Source organism: Peromyscus maniculatus, chromosome 1 (assembly GCF_049852395.1).
Source record: "Peromyscus maniculatus bairdii isolate BWxNUB_F1_BW_parent chromosome 1, HU_Pman_BW_mat_3.1, whole genome shotgun sequence".
Taxonomy (NCBI): domain Eukaryota; kingdom Metazoa; phylum Chordata; class Mammalia; order Rodentia; family Cricetidae; genus Peromyscus; species Peromyscus maniculatus.
Genome location: NC_134852.1, coordinates 37,000,515 through 37,022,365, shown reverse-complemented (window position 1 = coordinate 37,022,365; position 21,851 = coordinate 37,000,515). Strand labels below are relative to the sequence as shown.

The 21,851-nt window shown below is 53.0% G+C and overlaps 2 protein-coding genes across 5 annotated transcripts; one reads left to right on the top strand and one right to left on the bottom strand.

Annotated features, from left to right (window-relative positions):
• Positions 1-160: 160 nt before the first annotated feature.
• Prrg2 (proline rich and Gla domain 2) lies at positions 161-8,674 on the bottom strand. 3 transcript variants are annotated; one of them, XM_016004851.3, is made up of 8 exons: positions 8,393-8,674; positions 7,612-7,674; positions 6,879-7,030; positions 5,872-6,053; positions 5,654-5,693; positions 2,533-2,677; positions 1,072-1,200; positions 161-758 (listed from the first exon to the last, which is right to left on the bottom strand). In XM_016004851.3, the coding sequence occupies exons 3-8, from the start codon at positions 6,961-6,963 to the stop codon at positions 740-742; spliced, it is 600 nt and encodes a 199-aa protein (XP_015860337.1). In that variant the 5' UTR covers positions 6,964-7,030; positions 7,612-7,674; positions 8,393-8,674; the 3' UTR covers positions 161-739. The 3 variants fall into 3 exon arrangements, with proteins under 3 accessions (XP_015860337.1, XP_042130612.1, XP_076431677.1); XM_042274678.2 differs by lacking the exons at positions 7,612-7,674; positions 8,393-8,674 and having other exon boundaries at positions 6,879-7,107; XM_076575562.1 differs by lacking the exons at positions 7,612-7,674; positions 8,393-8,674 and having other exon boundaries at positions 2,533-2,696; positions 6,879-7,014.
• Nosip (nitric oxide synthase interacting protein) lies at positions 8,404-21,267 on the top strand. Of its 2 annotated transcripts, none has more exons than XM_042274676.2 (8): positions 8,404-8,545; positions 17,743-17,813; positions 18,196-18,301; positions 18,846-18,927; positions 20,160-20,438; positions 20,592-20,704; positions 20,780-20,888; positions 21,164-21,267. In XM_042274676.2, exons 2-8 carry the CDS (start codon positions 17,744-17,746, stop codon positions 21,233-21,235), a joined length of 831 nt encoding a protein of 276 aa, XP_042130610.2. In that variant the 5' UTR covers positions 8,404-8,545; position 17,743; the 3' UTR covers positions 21,236-21,267. The 2 variants fall into 2 exon arrangements, with proteins under 2 accessions (XP_042130610.2, XP_006986302.3); XM_006986240.4 differs by having other exon boundaries at positions 20,517-20,704.
• Positions 21,268-21,851: the final 584 nt, after the last annotated feature.

Genomic DNA, 21,851 nt, shown 5'->3' with positions numbered 1-21,851 from the left:
GAGAGAGAGAGAGAGAGAGAGAGAGAGAGAGAGAGAGAGAGAGAGAGAGAGAGAGAGAGAGAGAGAGAGAGCGCACTAGCGGAGCCTAGGGGTGTAGGGCACAGCGCCTGTACAGAAATCCATTTCGCTCCACCGCGCGCAGATGAGCCCAGGAACGGGGTTCAGTTCGTTTGCATTTTTTATTTTTCTCGAATAATTTCAATTTTGGGATTTTTGTGTGTGTGTGTGTGTGATTCTTTCTTTTTAAATTTCTTCCTTTTCCAAAAGGTTTTTAGGTAGATAGCAGTTCAGCTCAACTCCGTTTCCCCGGGTGCAACACAAGCGTGACACCTTTTCCAGCACATAGCAAATGCGCCCTCCGCCTTTATGCCGGATTACGAACCGCCCGTGTGGGGGAATACACGAAGACGGGCGTGTGCACGGGCCTGGTTCTCTGCGTGTACGCCCCCCGCGACACGGTGGGGCGACAGTCAAGTCACGTCTTGTCCGAGTTTCAGGGCAGGTGCTCGGGAAGGGCGGGTGCGAGGAGCAGGGGCACGGACTCGGCAACACGATGGTCAGGGGCATGCGTGTATCCGTGCGCGGCGGAAACACGTGTGTCGTGATAGACGTCGGGTCCGACGACCCTGACTCTCCCACGCACACATTGAAGCCAGGGAGTCGAAGAGGCCCTGCGACTTCCGGAATCTGCTGTGAATCAGGGGCACAGTTCGGGGAGCCCGCGCTCCGGAGCAAGTCTTCAGTGAGGCCTTCTGAGGCTAGCCGGGGTGGGGGTGGGGAGGGTACAGTGCAGAGTCAAAAAAGCCCCCTCCACCAAGACCACACCGACCCGCCCTTGGTGCTTCAGCCAATCCTGAATCCTGTACGCACAAGCCCCTCCCTCCTGAAAAGCTGCACTCTTGCAAGGCTGGTCCACGCCCCTACAGACAATTGCGTAGGGCCCGCCCTGCCCTGCAAGCCCCGCCCCTCGTAGACTTCCCAAAGCACCAAGCCCTGCCCCTGGGGGACACGCCCCTCCCACGCGATGCCTTCCTCTGCACTCTAACTCCCGGCAGAAGCCCCACCTCGTACCTGGAGTAAGGGGGCGGAGGGGCGTCGTGCACCCCAGAGGCTGCTAGCGCCTGCTCGTAGGTAGGGAGGCCTGGGGGTAAGGGTGGAGACAAGGGCGTCGGGGGACTCAGGGGGCTGATGAGCACGGTCCTGGAGACAGAAAAGGAGTGGTTAATATAAAACCTACCTTGGAGCTGGGCTCAGCGTTTAAGAGCACTGGCTGCTCTTGCTGAGGACCCAGGTTCCATTCGCAGCACCCACATGGCGGCTCATAACCATCTGTAATTCCAGTCCCAGGGGTCCGACGCCCTCTTATGACCTCTGATTGCACCAGGCATACATGTGGTATACATACATACACATGCATCCAAAACACGCATACACATAAAATAAATCTTTACAAGAAATAAATAAGAAACATACATGACCAAGGGGTTACAGACTAAGACTCCTAAGTCTTAGTGGGAAGGGACAGAGGTGGAAGGGAGATGGCCCAGAAAAGTGCCTCAAAGGACAGCCTGATGGAAATAGACAGGTAGACGTGAAAATGAACCTCAAATGCACACTCCCATCCACAGAAACATGGGTGCACCAAGGTAACAGAAACACCAGGTGCACAGACCCCAGGGACAAAGATCGGCAGGTCACACAGACAGGAACAACACAGAAACATTTAGTTTCAAAGTTTCCCAAATCCACTCTTTTAAGCAAGGTTGACCAAGTTGGCTTCAAAACTTGCAACAATCCTCCCTAGCCTCCCAAGCATTGGGATTGCATGTATGAATCACCCATGCCCGGCTTCCAAATCCATTCTTTTACATTTTATTTTTATATTTAAAGTAGTCATGTATTCTGTGAGTGCGTGTATATGCACACATGCCCACACACAAATGATGGGCAGAGGACAGCTGGGGCAGTGTTTTCTCCTTCCACCATAGAGTCCTTGTAATAGAACCCAGGTTGTCAAGTTTGGGGGGCGCCCAGGAGCACGGGCAACCCCACGTCCCAGCCCTTCAAGGGCTGCCTTTCCACAGCATTCCACTACTCACCTGCACCTTCAATTCTCTTTTCACGTTTTATTTTGAGAAAGGTTCTCCTTAAGTTACCCAGGCTAGCTTTGAACTCACATTGCACATTTTTAGGGCCTCACCATGACACCCAAGTATAGCTATCAGACACCCTGGGAGACTCTGCTGGTGTGAAAGACACACACACAGCTCACAGCTCATACAAACATGTGCTGCGACCTGCATGCATGGAAAAGACCATGCAACTGGCAGCTATGGCCCACAGCCTACACAGGAGCATCCTCACCACTGGAACCTGGTACTCAAAAGACAGGTATCACCTTCACACAGATTTTCTCTCCATAGGCCTGTGGCTCCAGACTCTTCATCACTGGTCTCTTGCCTTAGATCAAGCCTGCCCCCTCCCACTTTCCTCTCCATCTCCCACATTCCCTCCTCCTGGAAGACCCCTTACTCTTGCTGACAGGACTCCCGGACTCTGAGTCGGCGCCGCCTTCTGTAGTGCAGATACCAAAAGGCTCCCAAGCCAGCCAACACGATGAGCAGGATCCCAGAGGTCAGTCCCACCGCCAGGCCTGCGACATCTACTCGTCCACGCCCTGTGGGTAGAGGGTACCACTGATCGGGGCTACCACCTCCTCCAACATCTCAATTCCTTTCCCTAAGGGCGTGGGCTAGGAAGCAAGGCAGAGAGACCTGAGCCCCCTTCCTGCTCCTGTGGCCTCAGGCAACAAACACTGGAGCTTTTTTAGAGTGTCTGTTTTCTGCTATGCAGAATGGGAACATGAGCCCTACCAGGAGCTCTAGAAAACTCATTGAGATCTGAGTAGGGAGTGATGGCCCAGGCCTGTCCTCTCAGCTACTTGGGGGCCTGAGGCTGAAGGATAGTATGTTTGAAGTCTAACAGTGAATTCAAGGTCAGCCTGGGCAAGTTAGCGAGACCCTGTCACAAAGCAAGAAATGAAGAGAGTTGGGTTTGGGATGTACTTAGTGATAGAGCAGTTGGGCTGCGTACTCACGGCCCTGGGTTCCTCCTACCACTGGAGAGGGAAGGAAGGAAGAAGATTCATTGCAAACATATGAATGTGTATCTTCTACTTCAGCGGAACTGTTAGTGTAGCACAAGAGGATGTGCCAGCATTTACAAGGATAATAATGGATAAATTGGAGGAAAGACTGAAATATGGAGGTGTCGACTTACATGGCGCTGTGCCTAAGGTGCAGACCCCATCAACAAACTAAGGGAGTGAAAGGAGACTTCAGCATCCCTGCCCTCAATATGGCTTGGTTTGCTCTTGGCTCGTTTTATTTTCAAATATGTTTTTATACTTTTTGTCATGCTGGCGGTCGAACCTCTAGGGGTTTTGTTGGTGGTGGTTTTAGTTTTTCAAGACAGTGTATTCTCTGTGTAGCCCTGGCTATCCTGGAACTCAGTCTGCAGACCAGGCTGGCTGCCTGCCTCTGCCTCTTGAGTGCTGAGATTTAGGTGTGTGCCACCACTGTTCCAATGAACTTCTAGTTTTTTAAAAGATTTAATTTATATGTATGTGGACCACTCGTGTCTGGTGCCATAAGAGGTCAGAAGAGGCTGTTGGATTCCCTAGACCTGGAATTGATGATTGTGACCATTATGTAGATGTTGGAAACTAAGCCCAGGTCCTCTGCAAGAACAGCAAGTGTTCTTAACCCGAGTCATCTCTCCAGCCTCCTGTTGGTTTCCTAAATAATCTATTTTATTATTTTATTTGTGTGTACATGTGGAGGAGGTAGGTGCACATGTGTGTGGGTGCTCACAGAGGTCAAAGGAAGACACTGGACCCTCTGGATCTGCTGGAGTTATCACCAGTTGTGGGCAGCACCCAACTAGGGTCCTGGGAACCAAACTCCAGTATTCTGCAACAGCAGCAAGCAATCTGAAGTGCTGTGGCATCTCTCTGGCCCTTCCTGCTGATTTTTTTTTTTATAAGGCATGAGGGAACAGGAACTCTCTCCCCTTAGGCTGAGGATTTCGTAGAGGTAAGAACTAGTGGCTGGCTGTTCTGTTTCTCTGATCTTTCAGTTTTCACCCCGATATCTGGCTCTGGGTTTTTTTTATTAAAAGACCATCTAAGATTTGAAGAACATCCGTGTGTGTGTGTGTGTGTGTGTGTGTGTGTGTGTGTGTGTGTGTGTGTGTAGTGACCACAGTTCTACCTTGGATGTTTTCCCCAGGAGTCATACACCGTTATTTTTTCATTTTTAATTATTTATATGTGTGCATATATGTGTGTAGAGGTCAGAGGACAACTTCCAGAAGTCAGTTCTCTCCTGAACTCAGATCATCAGGCCTGATGACAAGCACAGCCACCTGCTGAGCTGTCTCCCTGGGGCTGACTTGTTTCCTGAGAAAGGCTCTCTCATCAGGAGGGGAGGGGGCAGACCTCAGTGACTTAGGCTGGTTACCCAGGGAGCCCCACAAACCCTCCTGTCTCTCCTCAGTCCGCCAGCACGCTCAGCTGTTCCTGTAGATTCTGGGGATCAAACTCAGATCCTCGGGGTTGCCTGGCAAGCACTTTACCAACGATCCATCTCTTCAGCCCTTGGTTTTGTTTTGAGACATGGAGTCTCAAGCTGGCCTCAGACTTGATATATGTAGCAGAGGCTGGCCTTGTACTCACAATCTTTCTGCTGGGACTGAAGGGCCAAGGTCAGGGCCATCTCCTCTGGCTACCTCTTGCTAAAGCTTGCAGTGAGAAGACAGGGCTTCCAAAGTCTGGCAGATTTCAGTGATCCAAGGAGCCACTAGGCCTTGCTGGGATTGTAGAAAAGGAGCTATCTCCCCTAGCAACCAGTTCCACTGTGAGGACTCCAGCACAGACCTAGGGCCTGTTGCTAAGGTGCATCCACCCCTAGCAACCAGGCCATGAGGGGGTGGGGCAGCTGGTGCCCAGAGGGGGGGGTCCTCCAGCTGGGCAGGAGGCCCTGGTCCTCCAGCTAGGTACGGTTGCTAGGGAGAAGGCCTCCTTAGCAACCAGGCAGGCTGTGGCTGGCATGGGGCTGTGGGGGGGAGGGGAAGCCAGCCAGGTAGTGCTTCTGGCTTCCTGTCTGGCCTGGCCAGGGCCCCGTTGCTAAGGAGCAGCCCCCCTTAGCAACAAGGCTCCAGCCAAGATGAGGGCTTCAGAACTCAGAGGAGGGGCTGGGGTGGGCAAACTGGACAGGTGAGAATGGCCAGGCTTCCTGCCCTAGCTCTGTTGCTAGGGAACAGCCCCATTAGCGACCAAGATGCAAGCAAGGGGCTGTGGCTCTGGGGTCTAAAGAAGGGCCAGGTGAGTCTGTCCTTCTGACAGTCCCCATGAAAATACCCTTCCTTCCATGTGCCCACCCACGTGCCCCCCTCCTGGGGACTTGGGCCCTACTATGAGTGTGAATGCAGTTGTGCTGGGTTTCTCAGACAAGGGCCATCATGAAGAGGGAGGGGCACCTTGTCAGCCATCTCTGGGCAGCATGGGAGCTGAGAGAAGGTGGTCCTTGGATATGTGGAGGAGACTTTGGATGGAACTCCAGGGCTAAGCGCTGCTTCCCCGAGTACCACTCACCTCCCTTGCCATTGTAGGTATAGGTTTCCCAGAAGCGTTCCTAGAAGGATTGGAGGGGAGAGAAGGGAAAAAGAAGCAACTAGACATGGAACAGCCCCCCACAGCCAGTCCGCCCTGATATCTGAACCCCAGGGAGGTAAAGAGGGAGGTGAAGGCTGGATGCCCAAGGCCCTCAACTGGGGGAGGCAGAGAGGACCGAGAGGTTCTGAGGCTCTCACCGTCAGTGTGTTGTCCTCAAAGTATTCCCGGGCCTCCTCCCAGGAGCACCTCTCCTCCTGGCACTCTCGTTCCAGGTTCCCGGGGGTCAGCAACTCCAGGTCCCAGTGGTTAGCCCGAGGAATCCGCCTGTGGCCAACTAGGAAACTCTCGGCATCCGGGGGATCCAGGAAGATGTCAAGAACTAAGGACATCAGAGTCAAAAGCAGAGAGGCCTTAGGATGGAGGACAAAGAAGATAAAGAGGGGTGGGGCCAGGCTTGGAAATCCCCAGGTATGAGAAGGAGGGCCAGGGTCTGGACGATTGGGTCTGAGGGAGGAGGCTGGGGTCTGGACGATTGGGTCTGAGGGAGGAGGCTGGGCGTGGACCCCTGGGTCTGAGGGAGGAGGCTGGGGCCTGGACCCCTGGGTCTGAGGGAGGAGGCTGGGCCTGGACCCTGGGTCTGAGGGAGGAGGCTGGGGCCTGGACCCCTGGGTCTGAGGGAGGAGGCTGGGGCCTGGACCCCTGGGTCTGAGGGAGGAGGCTGGGGCCTGGACCCCTGGGTCTCAGGGAGGAGGGCTGGGCCTGGACCCCTGTGTCTGAGGGAGGAGGGCTGGGCCTGGACCCCTGGGTGTGAGGGAGGAGGGCTGGGCCTGGACCCCTGGGTCTGAGGGAGGAGGCTGGGCCTGGACCCCTGGGTCTGAGGGAGGAGGCTGGGGCCTGGACCCCTGGGTCTGAGGGAGGAGGGCTGAGGTCTGGATCCCTGGGTCTGAGGGAGGAGGCTGGGCCTGGACCCCTGGGTCTGAGGGAGGAGGCTAGGGCCTGGACCCTGGGTCTGAGGGAGGAGGCTGGGGCCTGGACCCTGGGTCTGAGGGAGGAGGCTGGGCCTGGACCCTGGGTCTGAGGGAGGAGGCTGGGGCCTGGACCCCTGGGTCTGAGGGAGGAGGGCCAGGGTCCGGGAAACCAGGAAGTATCCTGGTAGAGGAAGGCAGAAATTAAACCTTTGTGAGGCTTTTCCCCAAACACTCACCTTGGTTTTGCTCTCCATGAGGTAAGGTGTCCAGGCAGGTGGCCAATCCCATATAGACTAAGAGCAGGGAAGGATGGCCCCTCATATTGTGTGGACTCTCAAAGGACGGATGCCTCAGCAGAGTTCCGAGGCAAGGACCCCCTGCCTGGACTCTGCAGTCAGTGAATGAGAGAAAAGTGAGCACTCGACCTGCATCCCATGCTAGGCACCACAGTCTGTGCCAACTCATCTGACTGTTCAAAACAAGCCGACTACTCCTGCCATTGTATAGGCGACGAAACTCGGTCACCAGGTGGGAAAGTTACTTGCCTATTATTGTACCAGGTATTCGACTGTGAGAAGAGGATCTCAGTGATGACAGTGCCCTCCCAATGATGAGCACAAAGTTGGTGTGCTCTCTTCTATCCCTCTGTTTTATCCACAGTACCCATCACAGGTCTGACCCATAGGAAGCATTGAAACAGGTTCATCTGCAGCCCCGATTCCTTCCAACCTGGCAGATTCCATTGCCAGTCAAACTCCCTCAGCCTGTTGCCTCATCCACCCTCAGAGATCAAATATTACAGGACCGACGAGGTCCTAAGTTTCTGGGTCTGAAGGCTTGAGGGGCCAAGGGGCCCTGGACTCCAGGGCACCTAGGGTCCCAAGTTTCTAGATCCCAGTGGTGTGGAGAGTCTGGACGCCAGAGTGCCTGCCCCACCCTCAAGCTTCTCTGAAAGCATTTTTCACTTACCTGCCCAGACCTGGGAGCCCTGCTCTCTTCTTTAATGAAGACCCCTGGGTCAGCAGTCACCAGCTGTGAAAAGGGGTAGGGGAGAGGGGAGGGGAGAGGGAGGAGGAGGGGTGCCTCACTTCGGTAACTAGGCCCTAATCCTGGCTTCTAGCAGGGGGCGGGGCTACTGATTACCTGCTCTGGGAGGGACTCAGGTAAGGGACAAAGTACTTAAAGGAACCTTAGGACCAAGGGCTTCAGGGACACAGCCCCACATAGAAGCAAGGCTTTCCTACTCAGAGGTATCCAGCGGACTTTATTAGAGTCTTCTCCTCTCTCCTTTCCCAGTCGGGTCTCTCCCTACAGACAATTTGCTTGGCAGAGCCAGGAAAAGAAATCTTGGGTCTCTAGAGATCTACAAACTGGTGGGAACGGAATGCTTTGGTTCCTAGAATAATTGGGCGGTACCATATTATACTATTTCCGGAGGGTGACTGACTTGAACAGCTTGGCCTTGTGATCTTTGACTATTGCTCTTTCTAGAATATGAGAAAAGAAGAGTTCTCACTTAATCGTCTCTTAAAATGCAACAGGAAAAATAAGCATCTATTTTGGAAAATGGGTATCAGAATCTCTGGCGAAGGAGTTAGTTCTTAAACTCAGACTTGAGACTGAGAGCAACTGCCCCACTCTGCCTATTGCAGGCTAAGCTGTCTCCGATATCCATGCCACTTTCCTCACCGGAACCTTCGAGTTGTCACTCACGTTTCCGGGGGGTAGAAAAGAAGAAGAAAGGACTTACCAAGCCGGGCGAAGCGCCTCCGCAACTAGGGGCAGTGTTATTTCCGGTTTCTACTGCCGAGCGGAAATGGGAGGAGTGGAGGGGGAAAAATAGTACTCTTTTCCGGTTCGGGACACAGTAGAAGCAGCGACGAGTCGGATAACCGTCTGTGAGGTGAGCTGCAGGCGGTGTGGGGTCGCGTCGTTAAGATCCCTTCTTGTGGGTGGGGTATTTGAAGTCCGAGGGTCACAGGATAAGACTTCTCACTTCGACTTCCCGGCAATCATTAATAGAGCGCTCTGTAATCACCGAGTGGGAAGCTGAACTACATCTCCCAGCATGCCCTGCATTATATGTCGTCCTCACCCTGCGAGATCTTAGAAAATGTAGTTTAGCTGTGGAAAAGCGCTCCGTCCCAGTGCAGGGTGAAACATGGGACTCCCTGGATTAGTGAGAGTTGAGGCAGGATTCCTCAATCTGCTTCAGTTTTCCAGACAGTGGTGAGGAGGGCAATGAGCAGTAGTGGATGAGGCCCTGAAGGAGCCTTGAAGCAAGTGAGTTTTTTATTTTACTTGAGACAAGAGTCTGTCTACGTAGCCCTTGCTGTCCCAGAACTCACGATGTAGTTCAGCCTGGCCTCAAACTCACAGAGATCCTCCTGCCTCTGCCTCCCGAGTGCTGGGATTAAGGGCGTGCGACACCACTACCCGGCCTCATTTATTTATTTATTTATTTATTTATTTATTTATTTATTTATTTATTTATTTATTTATTTATTTATTTATTTATTTATTATTGTTTGTTTTTCAAGACAGCTTTGTGTAACAGCCCTGGCTGTCCTGGAGCTAGCTCTGTAGACCAGGATGGCTTCAGACTCACAGAGATCCGCCTGCTTGTGCCTCCCAAGTTGTGGAATTTAAGACATGGGCTACTTGGCGATTATTTTAATTTTTTGAGACAGTGTCGCATGCAGTCCAGGGTGGTATTACATTTCACTATATATCTCTGTAGGGAGATTAAGATTTAATTAAGCCGGCCGGTGGTGGCGCACACCTTTAGTCCCAGCACTGGGGAGGCAGAGGCAAAGCGGATCTCTGTGAGTTCGAGGCCAGCCTGGTCTACAGAGTGAGTTCCAGGCAGGATAGGCTCTAAAGCTACACAGAGATACCCTGTCTTGAAACACCAAAAAAAAAAAAAAAAAAAAAAAAAAAAAATATATATATATATATATATATATGAAATGGGCGTGGTGGGTACATCTTTAATCCCAGTGCTGGGGAGGCAGAGGTAGGTGGATCTTTCAGAGATTGAGGCCAGCCTGGCCTACACCTGATGTTCCAGGCCAGCAAGGGCTGCATTGTGAGACCCTGTCCCAAAAAGGAAGAAAAATAAAAGATTTGTTTATTTTTATTTTACGAGACTGAGTTGGGTTTTTTGTTTGTTTTTTGAGACAGGGTTTCTCTGTGTGATCTTGGCCGTCCTGGATCTCACCGAGATCCACCAGGCACTGCCTCTGAGTGCAGGGAGTAAAGGCGTGGGCCACCGCTGCCCAGCTTGAGTGGGTGTGTTTGCCTGCATGTATGGTTGTGGGCCACTGCTGCCCAGCTTGAGTGGGTGTGTTTGCCTGCATGTATGGTTGCCCACCACTCGCATACAATGCCTACAGAGGCCAGAGAGGGCTAGCAGATCTCCCGGAACTGGAGTTGATTGTGAGCTGCCAGGGGGGCTAGGTGTCAGACCCCGGTCCCGGAGGGCAGCCAGTGCTGTTAGCAACGGCACCATCTCCAGCCTCTGAACTTGTTTTGTTTGGAGACGGGCAGCCGCCACTCCTAGCTCATGTTGTTCGTGTTTTCAGTAAGCTTTATTGGGGGTAATTTCACATAATACATACTTTGCCCACTTAAAGCAAACAATTCAGCGGTTTGCAGTGTATTCACAGAGTTGTATAGACATCACCACTAACAATTTTAGAGCATGTTCTCTGGGTGTGGTAACACACACCTGTAATCCCTCAAGTTCCAGGGCATCTAATGCCCTCTTCTGGCCTCCAAGGGCACCAGGCAGGAACCTGCTACACAGTCATAATCACTCAGTGGTAGAGGCAGCAGAATTAGAAGTTCAAGGTTGTCCTCAGGCTGCAGAAAGAATCAGAGGGCAAGCTGGGCTAAATAAAGTCCTGTCTCAAAAGAAACAATTTTAGGACACGTTTAATAACTCCAAAAGAAATCCTGCCCCACATCCTTGACCTCTTCTGTCTTTCCTGCCCCCAGTCCTTGGCAGTCTCTACACTCCTGTGAGTGCCTTATCTGCACGTCTCTCCTAAGTGCAGTCGTACAGTATGTGCGCTTTTGGGGCTGGCTTCTCTCACTCAGCGTGCTCTTTCTAGGTCCCTCTATGTTGTATCCCGATACCTTGTTTGTGGGTGAATAGTATTCTGTTGTGTGAGATATACCACATTTCATTTCTCCATCAGTTGATGGCCTTGAGGATTGTTACTGCTTTTTGGCTGTTTCAGGTAGTGCTGCTGTGAACATTGGCATAAAATGTTTGTGTGGATGTGTTCTCAATTCACTGGGAGTAAAGTCTGTGGGTCAGGGTCTGTGTTGATCTTCCTCCTCACGCTGATGTGTGTGGCTCCCAGTTTCTCTTCATTCTCACTTTTTAAAAATGATTTCTTTATTTTTGCCTGCATGTATATCTGTGTGAGGGTCCCAGGTCCCCTGAAACTGGAGTTACAGATGTTTGTAAGCTGCCATATGGGTGCTGGGAATTGAACCCTGGTCCTCCGGAAGAGCAGCCAGTGCGCTTAACATCTGAGCCATCTCTTCAGCCCCCCATTCTCACTTCTTAACTATTGGTTGGTTACATGTGGTTATAATAGTAAGATGTGAACTGGTTCTTCATTATGGTTTTCATTTTAATTTTGAGAGCATGCTCGAGTGTGTGTGTGTGAGGGGGGTGTGTGCTGGGGATGAAATCCACAGTGTCTCTCTGAGAGTATTTCAGTGCCCACAGAAGCCAGAAGCACTGCATTCTCCCTGGGGCTGGAGTTACAGGTAGTTGTGAACCATCAGACATTAGTGCTGGCAACAGAGCTCTGGTCCTGTGCAAGAGCAGCAGGTGCTTTTAATCTCTGAGCCATCTCTCCAGCCCCAGTCTTTGTTTGTGTTTGGTTGTTTGGTTGGTTGTTGGCTGGTTTTGGTTTTGTGGATACCGTGTCCCCTCAGTCCAGCGTTGTTCAGAAGTTGCGCTTTTGTAGGACCCAGTTGGAGATTTGTGTTCTCATCAAAGGAGGGGTAAGTGCAGGGATGTGGCTCCGTTAGTAGAATGCACCTAGCATGTGTGAAATCCTGCATCCTGGCCCCAGGATCCAATAAACTGATGGTGATGGTGAAGGCTTGTAACTCCAGCACTTATGAGGTGGAGACAGGAGAAGGGAAATTCAAGGTCATCCCTGGCTAGACAAACTGCTGAGGTGCCTATTTAGCATATCAAAGTAGACCTGGTAGGTTTTCCAGCATCCCTCAGTCCTACCAGTTACTGAGTATGGCTGGCATACCCCTCCCCTCTACCTCTCCAGCCCAGTGGCTGGCTGCCCTTCCTCCAGAGGCTCCCTATATAATCCAGACATTTTGGTTACCCACCCATTTTGGCTCTTGGCCTCCGGGCTGCTGCACTGGTTCCCCTCTCTCTACTCTGCCTTCCCCTCCCCGTCTCCCACATGGCCCAGCTCAGTCTGGTCAGGTCCACTCTGGACTCTCCAGATGTTCCTGCCTCTGGCTGGGCTCTCCCACATCTGTGATAAACTTTCTCCTCCATCCTAGGAGCAGTCCTTTCCTTTCCTTTCTTTTTCATTTCTTGTTTTATTCACCTAGCAAGTTTGGGGCCAACCTGGGTTAATGCGATGGTGCCTCGGAGGACAGCCATCTGCAAAGCAGGAATGGGGTCATCACCAGTACCATAGTACTGATGGCCATGCTTGGACTTGCAGTCCCCATGAGAAAGTGACACACACCTGTTACCCCAGCCCTCAGGAGGCCAAGGTAGGGTGAGTTCAAGGCTAGCCTGAGCTACGGTGTGAGAAACACACATACCTCAAAAAGGACAAAAAGCAAATTTTTTAGTTTAAGTGACTTGCTGTGTGGTGTCCAGTGGCTGGGGGGGGGGGCCTGAAGCCCCATTTTTTCACATTCTGTGCCACCCCGGCTCTCCAGTCCCCACAGTCTTCCCTCTCGATGGCAGCCACCCACAAGCAATGCCTGAGTCAGGCACGGAGATTGTGAAAGGGTGCTGTCCACGTTCCTTACCTCCTACAGGACACAGTGTGTGGTTTGGGTTTTATCTTGAGCCCTTCGGAAAAGCTCCTTGTATCTCTAGCTTGTGTTATTTGGGGGAGGCCTGCTAAACCTGTACCCTACCATTAAGCTAAGTTTCCAGTGCTGGGTCTCTGTTTTCTCACTTCTAAAGTGAGGAAAGCGTTAAGAGACCCTGGAGGAGGACTTGGAGTAAAAAGGCAGACGAAGGTATAGATGACACCCTATCTTAATGTAAAAATAAATATATACATTAAATATATGCATAAAATATCAAAAATAAATATATACATAAAATATCAAAAATAAATATATACATAAAATATCAAAAATAAATATATACATAAAAGCACTAAAATTGAGATAGTGAGGGGCGGGGACCTGACTCAGAGGCAGAGCACATGCCCCGCTCCAAGACTACACTAGCTCCAATCCCATCACACACACACACACACACACACGTCAGACAAATGCACATGTGTCCATTTCCTTGGCCATCCGAGCCTCCAAAGCTTCTAACCCTTACGTGGCCTTAGAAATTAAACTAAGGGAATAAGATAAGAAGGACGAATCCCATAATACAGAGATGGGCGTGGGCTTCTGAAAGGACGCCGCACTCTCAGCCATCTCTCTCTTCTCTTAATGTGCATTAGGGTTCTGCCTGCATGTATGTCTGTGTGAGGACGCCACAGCCCCTGGAACCGGAGTTACTGGAGTTAGGTAGTCGTGAACTGCGTGTCAGTGCTGGGAATTGACACTGGACCTGGGTCCTCTGGAAGAGAGGCCAGGGTGGCCAGTGCTCCCAACTGATGAGCCACGCTCCAGCCCCTTAGCCGTCTCTTGAATTCTAGATCTCACAAGGTCCTCTGCTCTAAGCAGGCAGCTTCCCTTCTAAGCCTCAGCAAAGGAGACACTTAGGTGACAGACAGGAGAGTGTAGCTGTGGTGGCACAGCCTGTGACATCAGGGCTGCAAGATTGACATGTGGGCTGGGTGTGGTGGCATAGGAAGATCTCTGGGACCTCAAGGCCAGCCTAGTCTATAAAGTGACGTCTCAAAAAAAAAAAAAAAAAAAAAAAATTGGCCTGTGGACGGAGATCAGGCAAGTCCGTCCCCCTCCCCCCAGCTGAGGACAGGGCTTGCGCTTGCTAGGCAAGCGCTCTACCACTGAGCTAAATCCCCAGCCCCGGAAAGTCTCTCTAAAGTTAATTGTTATCTCTGTGTGCATTCATGGTGTGCGTGTGCACATATGTGTGGTGCATGATGGGGGCACTGTCACAGCACAGGAGGTCAGAGGACATCTTTGTGTCTCCTTCCATGTTGACATGGTTCTGGGGCTGGAACCCAGGACATCAGGGCTGCACCAAGTGTCTATCACTCATTGTATCATTGCTGTCCCGTTACATTTTTTAATCACATTATTTATTTGTTTGTGTGGATGTATGTTGTGTGTGCACACAGGCATGTATGCCACTACACTTGTGGAGGTCAGAGGACAACTTGCAGGAATTGCTTCTTTCTTTCCATCATGTGGATCTGTAGACAGATTTTTCTTTGGGCCGCCAGCTCCTGAAAACACAGCCTGGAGACTTATTAACATGAAAGCTCAGCTGTGGCTTAGCCTTGTCCCGCTAGCTCCGATAACTTAACCCAGTTAGAGTAATCTCCGCTTTGTCTCGTGGCTTTTTACCGCTCTTCCATCTCGCACCTCCTGTTTCCTCTTTGTGTTCTCTGGCATCTCTCCCATGCCTAGATTCATCTCCTCCAGTTCTCTCTCTGTAATCACCTCCTGCCTAGCTATTGGCCATTCAGCTCTTTATTAAACCAATCAGGAGGCGTCCTAGCAAAGACATGTCTTCCCAATCAGGAGGCGTCCTAGCAAAGACACGTCTTCACGGTGTACGGAAAGATTGTTCCACGGCAGGGATCCTGGGCTTGAACTCAGGTTGTCAGGTTGCAGCAAACCCTCTCCCCCTTGAGTCAGCTCACTGCCTGGCCAGTTTTGTGATTTGTTTTGTTTTTCTGTTGGTATTTTGTTTGTTTGTTTGGTTGGTTGGTTAGTTGGTTGGTTTTTCAAGACAGGGTTTCTCTGTGTAACTCTGCCTATCCTGGAACTAACTCTAGACCAGGATGGCCTTGAACTCACAGAGATCTGCCTGCCACTGCCTCACTGGGCTGTTTTGTTGCTATTGTTGTTGTTGTTTTTAGTTTTTACACTTCTGCGGGCTGGAGAGATGTCGTAGCTTTAAGGGCATTTGTTGCTCTTGCAGAGAACCCAGGTTTGATTCCCAGCACCCACATGGCCGCTTGCAATCATCCGTAACTCCAATCCAGACCTTCCTTTGGCCTCCAGAGACACCAGACACACACAAGTGGTGCATAGACACACATGCAGGCAAAACCCATGCACATAAAATAAAATAAGTAAGTTTTTAGCAGGGTGGTGGTAACACACGCCTTTAATCCCAGTAGCAGGAGGCAGAGGCAGGTGGATCCCTGAGTCCAGCCTGGTATACAGAGTGAGATCCAGGACAGACACCAAAACTACACAGAGAAACCCTGTCTCGAAAAACCAAAAAAGAAAAGAAAAGAAAAATGCCCCTGGGGCCTGGAGAGATAGCTCAGCAGTAGAGGGCCTAGATTTGGTTCCCAGTACCCCTTCCCCTTACCCATGTCAGGCAGCTGAAACTTCAGCTCCACTGGGCACCTGTAAGTGTGTCAAAACGTACACACAGACATACACAGACATAAAATCTTTAGAGAAGATGCCCCCCCTTAGCTGTTCCTCCCACTTAAAGAGGGAGTGGTTCACCAGCCTAGCAGAATCCTCTACCCGAGACGCAGCCAAGAGATGCCAGCCAGCCAGTGCCAAATAGTGCTCAGGGTCAAGGCAGTTGGCGACTAAGAATAAAGCAGGAACTAGCCGGGCGGTGGTGGCGCACGCCTTTAATCCCAGCACTCGGGAGGCAGAGGCAAGCGGATCTCTGTGAGTTCGAGGCCAGCCTGGTCTACCAAGTGAGTTCCAGGAAAGGCGCAAAGCTACACAGAGAAACCCTGTCTCGAAAAACCAAAAAAAGAAAAAAAAGAAAAAAAAAAAAAAGAATAAAGCAGGAACTTGCCCGTAAGGTCACCGGAGCAGAAACCAGGGGACTGGGAGTGGGTGTGAGTGAGAGCAGGCGGCAGGTGCTAGAGGATTGGGGCTGGGAAGGTCAGCGGAGGCTTGGCAGGTGGATGCCAGGGCAGGATGCCTCTTCTCCATAGACAGGCCTGTTTGTTTGCTGTGGATGGAATGTGGCCTTCATGCCTGCGGGACTGACGTTCTCAACAATGAGCTGCATTCATAACAACATCTTGCCCAATTGCCTAGGCTGTGTGTGGTGATATTTTGTTTGTGATCTAACAAATAAAGCTTGCCTGGAGATCAGAGTGCAGAGCTAAGTCACTAGTTAGCCATAGAGGCCAGCCAGTGGTGGCACACACCTTTAATCCCAGCTCTCCTAGCCAGAGGCAGATGGATCTCTGTGAGTTCAAGGCTAGCCTAGGCTACACAAGATTGATTCAATCTAAAAGAGAAACAGAGCCAGGCAGTGGTTGCACACACCTCTAATCCCAGTACTTGGGAGTCACATGCCTTTGATCCCAGCACTAGGGAGGTGGAGACAGGAAGGAGTATGGTTGGGCGGAGAGGAATATAAGGCTGGAGACAGAAACTCATGGTATTCAGTCTGAAGATTCCTGGAGACGGGATCTAGTCCCCTTTTGGCTGAGGATTTCATAGACTTAAGACTCTCTAGTAGTTGCTGGGGCGGTGGTGGCACACGCCTTTAATCCCAGCACTCGGGAGGCAGAGCCAGGCGGATCTCTGTGAGTTCGAGTTCAGCCTGGGCTACCAAGTGAGTCCCAAGAAAGGCGCAAAGCTACACAGAGAAACCCTGTCTCGAAAGAAAAAAAAAAAAAAGACTCTCTAGTGGCTGCTGCTCTGCTTCTCTGATCTAACAGCTTTTACCCTGATATCTGACTCCAGGTTTTTATTTTTATTTGTTTAATTATTTATTTTTGTTTGTTTGTTTTCTAGACAGGGTTTCTCTGTGTAGTTTTGGTGCCTGTCCTGGGTCTCGCACTATAGCCCAGGCTGGCCTGGAACTCACAGAGATCCGCCTGCCTCCACCTCCCAAGCACTAGGATTAAAGGCGTGCGCCACCACCGCCCGGCCCAGGTTTTTATTATTAAGACCAATTAGGATTTGTGCTACAGCTGTTCTTGGATTCACTCTTTAGCCCAGACTGGCCTTGTCATTGTTTATACAATTTTTATTGTATTTTATTATTTATGTGTGTGCATGTGAGTGAGTATGTGCAAGCTTCCTGCTTATGGGGGAGCATCCACACAGCAGCTCACAACCACCTGGAACTCCAGCCCCAGAGGCTCTGTCGCCCTCTTCTGGTCCCTGCAGGCACTCCATGCACATGATGCGTATTCAAACAAGCAGGCATACACATAAAAAATTTTATTTTATTTATTTATTTATTTTTTTGGCTTTTCGAGATAAAAATTTTTTAACAGTCAGAGTCTCCACAGACAGTGGAGTGTGTATCCAGAGGCTTTTCTTTGTCCTGCCCGGTCCCACAGTAAACAGCCGTTTTTGTCCCCCATTCTGCCCAGGGGTGAATGGTCCAACCACTCAGTCTCTGACCGAGAGAGCGAGCAAGAGAGAGCGAGCCCCCTTCTCAGTTTTAACCTGTCACATACCCAGAAAGGGCCACGCTCATTGGGCTAGATATCCCAAAGATCATTGGTTGACTGGAACAAATGCCCAAGGCGTGGTGGTGCACACCTTTAACCCCAGCACTCCGGAGGCAGAGGCAGGCAGGGTTCGGAGTTCGAGGCCAGCCTGGGCTACAGAGTGAGCTTCTGTCTCAAAAACAAAGGGGAGTGGCCCAGTGCTGCGTGCCTTTCCCTCCGCCCGCATCAGACACTGGGGCCGTGTTGATCAAGCTTCTGGGCAGGCAGGCTGCTGTGTCGCTGTGTGTGAGTGTCCTGGGACCCCTTTGTTCCGCAGGATGACGCGGCACGGTAAGAACTGCACCGCCGGGGCCGTCTACACCTACCACGAGAAGAAGAAGGACACAGGTACGTTGGGGAGCTCACCCCGGGGGCGGGTATGGCCGGCCATTCGCTCCTCTGTCCTAGCCTGCCTGTGGTTGCCCTGTGTGTACTAATGATGGTGACCTAGGCAGTGTGGCCCTGTGGCTCATCTAACACACACATCCCATGTCAGTCCCTCTCCCCCCAACTGTTCCCGGGCACCACCTTTGCAGAAGGAAGGCTGAGAGCCACAGTGCTTCCCACCCCAGGAGAGCGAGCCGGCCGTGAGCCTCTTCCTCCCTGCCCCACTGTGAGGGGAATAAGGCTGGCCTCGCCATCTTTCTCGGGTTCCACTCAACCCCCACATTTCCTTGGGAACTTGGTGAAAGGCATGTCCCCGTCCGTCACCACCTTTCTCTGTCCCCAGCGGCCTCAGGCTACGGGACCCAGAACATCCGACTGAGCCGGGACGCCGTGAAGGACTTTGACTGCTGCTGCCTCTCACTGCAGCCCTGCCATGATCCGGTGGTCACGTGAGCAGGGGAGGGGCAGCCGGGCTGTGTGGGGTTCAAGTCTCCGAGCTCAGAGCTCCTCCACCACGGTGGAAAGACTGCATTGCTATAGCTGGGCTGGGCTGGACAGGGAGGGGGTGGGGTGGGGTGCTTTCCTAGCCTGCAAGAAGCTCTGCGTTCATCCCCAGTGCCACAGAAAACCAGGTGTGCTGCCCACCTGTTACAGTAGCACTTAGGAGATGCAGACAGCAGGATCGGGGTTCAAGACAAGCCTCAGCTACATAGCGGTTTAGAGCTGACTTGAACTGCAAAACACCATGTCCCGAAATAAAATGGAAAAAAAAAATGGGCTGAAGGAGTACTATGGAAGATTCCTCCAAGGACGTTTAGCGGTACCCAGGATGGGGAGTGAATACGCTTTGTGGTCCTTAGAGCGGGGAGTGGATGGATACTGGACTGAGGATGCTCAATGTGGTACCCAGAGTGGGGAGTGAGTGGCTAGAGAAGTGAGTGGATGCCTTCATGTGATCAAGTCCAGGCCCCTGCTTTCCCCGTCCCTCTGCAGCCCAGATGGCTACCTGTACGAACGGGAGGCGATCCTGGAGTACATCCTACACCAGAAGAAAGAGATTGCCCGGCAGGTGAAGGTAATGGGTCCTGAGGAGAAGATGAGGGGCCTTCACTGATGCTGGTCTCTGCCTGGAGCACCGTCCAGTCCCATTTCTCTCTAGATGTTTCCAGGCAGCGTCTGCAGGCCAGGGCCTCTGGGGTCCACCCTGCTCACCCTTCTCTAGGAACCTGTGAGCCTTGTGCCCACACCCTCTGCTGTGTGTGCTGGACGCACCCTGCAGGAGCGGCTCCCTGGCTGTCCTCAGCTCCAGGCATTTGGCTTGTGATGCACATGGACACCATCTGTGGGCCGCAGCCTTATCTCTGAAATGGCCACCGGTGTGAAATCAGGGCACCACAGGGCAAGTGGGAGACACAGATACGGTTTCTCTAGGTGCTCACTGTGACCCAGGCCCGTCCCTCCAGGGACAGGCATGCTGGGTGTCTAGGAGGTGTCCTTTATTTCTGTGTGGGGCATACCGTCTGGCTCCCCTTCCTTCCACAGTGAGGGGTTGTTTGTTTTTGTTTGTGGCTAGGGATGGAACCCAGGGCCTCACAGGCCAGACACTTGCTGTGCTACCCTGCTTTCCACCTCTGGCAGCTCGGCATGCTCAGCGCCCCACTCCCCAGCCTCCGTGTCCTCCCCATAGCCCAGTGGGTAGCCAGCCACGCCCTCGTCATGGTACCCCTGTTGGAGGCTTCATGGACCCGGGCATGGTTACTGTTGACACCTGCTGGTGCCAGGCAGGACTGAGCAAGGGGCATGCCTTACCTGCTCTGGTCACACAGGGCGAAGCACACACTGCTTACGGACTTCCAAGTCCAGCCCCGCTGCGGCGGGGGGTTCCCTGGCCAGCCAGCATGCCTCGTTGAGTGCTTACTGGGTGCCCATCAGCGTCTAAGCACTTGAGAAACTCTTGGTAGAGTGCTTGCTTAGCATGCACGAGGCCCTGGGTCCCACCCACTGCCATGTGACCAGATGTAATGACTTGATTGGCGGAAGATGAGGAGTTCAAGGTCACCCTTGAGTTCCATGCGGCCTAGGCTACTTGAACCCCAGTCTCACCTTGAATAGGGCCTCTCAACAGGAGGGCTGTGAGTCCCACACTGTCTGAGTCGGAGACCAGGGATGCCAGGCCGCCTTCCCAGGTGCACACAGAAACTTCACCTGTTGCCAACCCTGCCGGAGTTGGCCCGTCCTCCCGTTGGTGGATGGGGTGGATACGGGGTGGGCGGCTGGGGTGCCGAGCCGGGCCTCTCTTCCCCCCAGGCCTATGAGAAGCAGCGAGGAGCCCGGAGGGAAGAGCAGAAACAGCTTCAGCGAGCCGCGGCCCAGGACCAGGTTCGAGGCTTCCTGGAGAAGGAGGCAGCCATCGTGAGCCGGCCCCTCAACCCCTTCATGCCCAAAGCTGCCGCCCTACCCAACACCGATGGTGAGCAGCCCGGGCCCAGTGCGGGTCCCCCAGGCAAGGACAAGAACAAAGCGCTGCCCAGCTTCTGGATCCCCTCACTGACGCCCGAGGCAAAGGCCACCAAGCTGGAAAAACCAGTGAGCTACCCATGTCCCGGCCTCTTGCCCCTTATGCCCCTTACACGGTGACCCCGTTGACCCTGCCTCTGCCCGCAGTCCCGCACTGTGACCTGCCCGATGTCTGGGAAGCCTCTGCGCATGTCCGACCTGACGCCAGTGCGTTTCACGCAGCTGGACGACTCTGTGGACCGCGTGGGACTCATCACGCGCAGTGAGCGCTACGTGTGTGCTGTGACCCGAGACAGCCTGAGCAATGCCACGCCGTGTGCAGTGCTGCGGCCCTCGTGAGTAGGGTGGGGAAGGGGGCCTGGAGGGGCCCGAAATGCCGCGGGCCTGATCTCCGCGCCTCTCCCCTGCAGTGGGGCCGTGGTCACCCTGGAGTGCGTGGAGAAACTGATCCGGAAGGACATGGTGGACCCCGTGAATGGGGACACGCTGACGGAGCGCGACATCATCGTGCTGCAGCGGGTGAGTCGCCAGCACCCACCCCACCCCCACCCCACCCCCACCCCTGTAGTGTCACACCCTGCCCCCTCCTGCTCCCCCACTCCTCCCCATGCCCCCCCCTTCACACTCTTGCACTCTGGGTTCCCCACAGCACCTTGTGTTCACCTTCCTGTGCACCCCTCCATCCTGGGACCTCTCCCCCTTTGTCAAGGAAACCTGCCCTGTCCGGCCTCTCCTGTGTCCCAGGTCCCCTCCACTACGATCTCCTCCAGCTTGCTCTCCTCCCTCCTCTCCAGGGCGGTACGGGCTTCGCGGGCTCAGGAGTGAAGCTGCAGGCCGAGATGTCTCGGCCAGTGATGCAAGCCTGAGCTGTGACCCAATAAACCTTCCTGTGAATGAACTGGATCTCTGGTGCCTCGCTGTAGACAGGAGGTGTGGGAAGAGTGGGCTCAGCCGGGCGCTGGTGGGCACGCCTTGATCCCAGCACTCGGGAGGCAGAGGCAGGTGGATCTCTGTGAGTTCGAGGCCAGCCTGGACTGCAGAGCGAGTTCCAGGACAGCCAGGGCTACACAGAGAAGCCCTGTCTTGAAAAACTGCAGTGTGGGTCACTCCAGCCGAGCCCCAACTCCTGGGAGCTGCCTCAGTCACCTTTGACCATGCAGAAACCCCGGTAACAGGAACCTGTCAATCAGTCGGGATCTGGGAGAGGGCGCTCTGCCCAGGAAGTGTGGGGCTCGGGGCATAACACACTCCCAAGCGAGCTACTCAAAGAGACCCGCAGACACGGGCCTGCCCGCCGTGTGCCCTTAACTGCAGGACTCCCCTGCAGACCCGGCACGCTCCCACACACTGCCTCATGTACAGTCCTGCCCTCATCTCCTCCCCTGGAGAACTCTCTCAAGAATCCCAACCTCCAGCCGGGCGGTGGTGGTGCACGCCTTTAATCCCAGCACTCGGGAGGCAGAGAAAGGTGGATCTCTGAGT